We start from the raw sequence: 803 nt of genomic DNA, 5'->3' as shown, positions 1-803 counted from the left end.
GGGCGGGGGGGACGACAGGCGGGTGGAGGAGGGGTCACTGTCCCCATCCTGAGACCATAGCGCGCACCTGCAGGAACGTGCTCCTCCGCAGCTCGGCGCACGTGATCCTGCCCGACCAGGACCGGTTGACGGTGTAGAAGATCCTCTGGATAACCTGCGGGGCACGGACGGGGCACGTCAGCCCTGCACAGTGATGTGGGCGCTGCAGGGCTCCACGGGAGGCCCACGTGTGAGCGCGCCAGGCTGCCCGGTGACCCCCTGGGTGGCCTCCCCAGGGACTTGGGACGGTGTGCTGCAGGACCACGAGCCGCCAGCAGAGGGCGGCCGCCCCGCACACGGCAGAGGGTCGGGAAGGAGGCCCGCTGGATCCCAGGGGGACCCAGTACAGCGGGAGCTGCCCTCGGCCGCCCTCGAGCTGGATGGGGCGGGGACAGCAGCACAGGGGCCGGCAGCCCACACAGCGCGGCCTAAAGCTCGGCTCCGGCCCTTCCGCAAGCACCTGACCAACCGCCGGGAGAAGAGCATGAGCTCGAAGCCAAGAGAGCGCCCCCCGCCCCTGCAAACGGAGGCCCGGCAGGGCACAGGGCCCCCTGGTCCAGACCGGCAGTGCCTTGGGACAGGACGCCCCCTCCCCTGTCCCCCTCCCCCTCCCGTCCCCACCCAGGGCGCCCTCTCTCTGTCCCCATCCACGATGTCCCCTCCCCTGCTCCTGTGAGACGGCCCCTACCCACCCCGCTGTAGGCTGTCCCGTCCCCTAGGACAGCCGCCACCCCGTCCTGTGTGTTTAGGAGCCCTCGGCCTGC

General features: G+C 71.5%; 1 protein-coding gene across 1 annotated transcript in view; it reads right to left on the bottom strand.

The window, feature by feature from the left end:
• Nucleotides 1–803, bottom strand: part of PPP2R3B (protein phosphatase 2, regulatory subunit B'', beta) — a 28,867-nt gene that overhangs the window by 7,798 nt on the left and 20,266 nt on the right. The window contains exon 10 of the mRNA XM_010831087.1: nucleotides 68–154. Coding sequence (XP_010829389.1) covers nucleotides 68–154 — 87 coding nt within the window. The remainder of the gene's footprint in view (nucleotides 1–67; nucleotides 155–803) is intronic.

Source organism: Bison bison, unplaced genomic scaffold, assembly GCF_000754665.1.
Source record: "Bison bison bison isolate TAMUID 2011002044 unplaced genomic scaffold, Bison_UMD1.0 scf7180017859387, whole genome shotgun sequence".
In the NCBI taxonomy this organism is placed as follows: Eukaryota; Metazoa; Chordata; class Mammalia; order Artiodactyla; family Bovidae; genus Bison; species Bison bison.
Note: the sequence above shows the minus strand (reverse complement) of the source record. Positions and strands in the feature narration are given on the sequence as shown.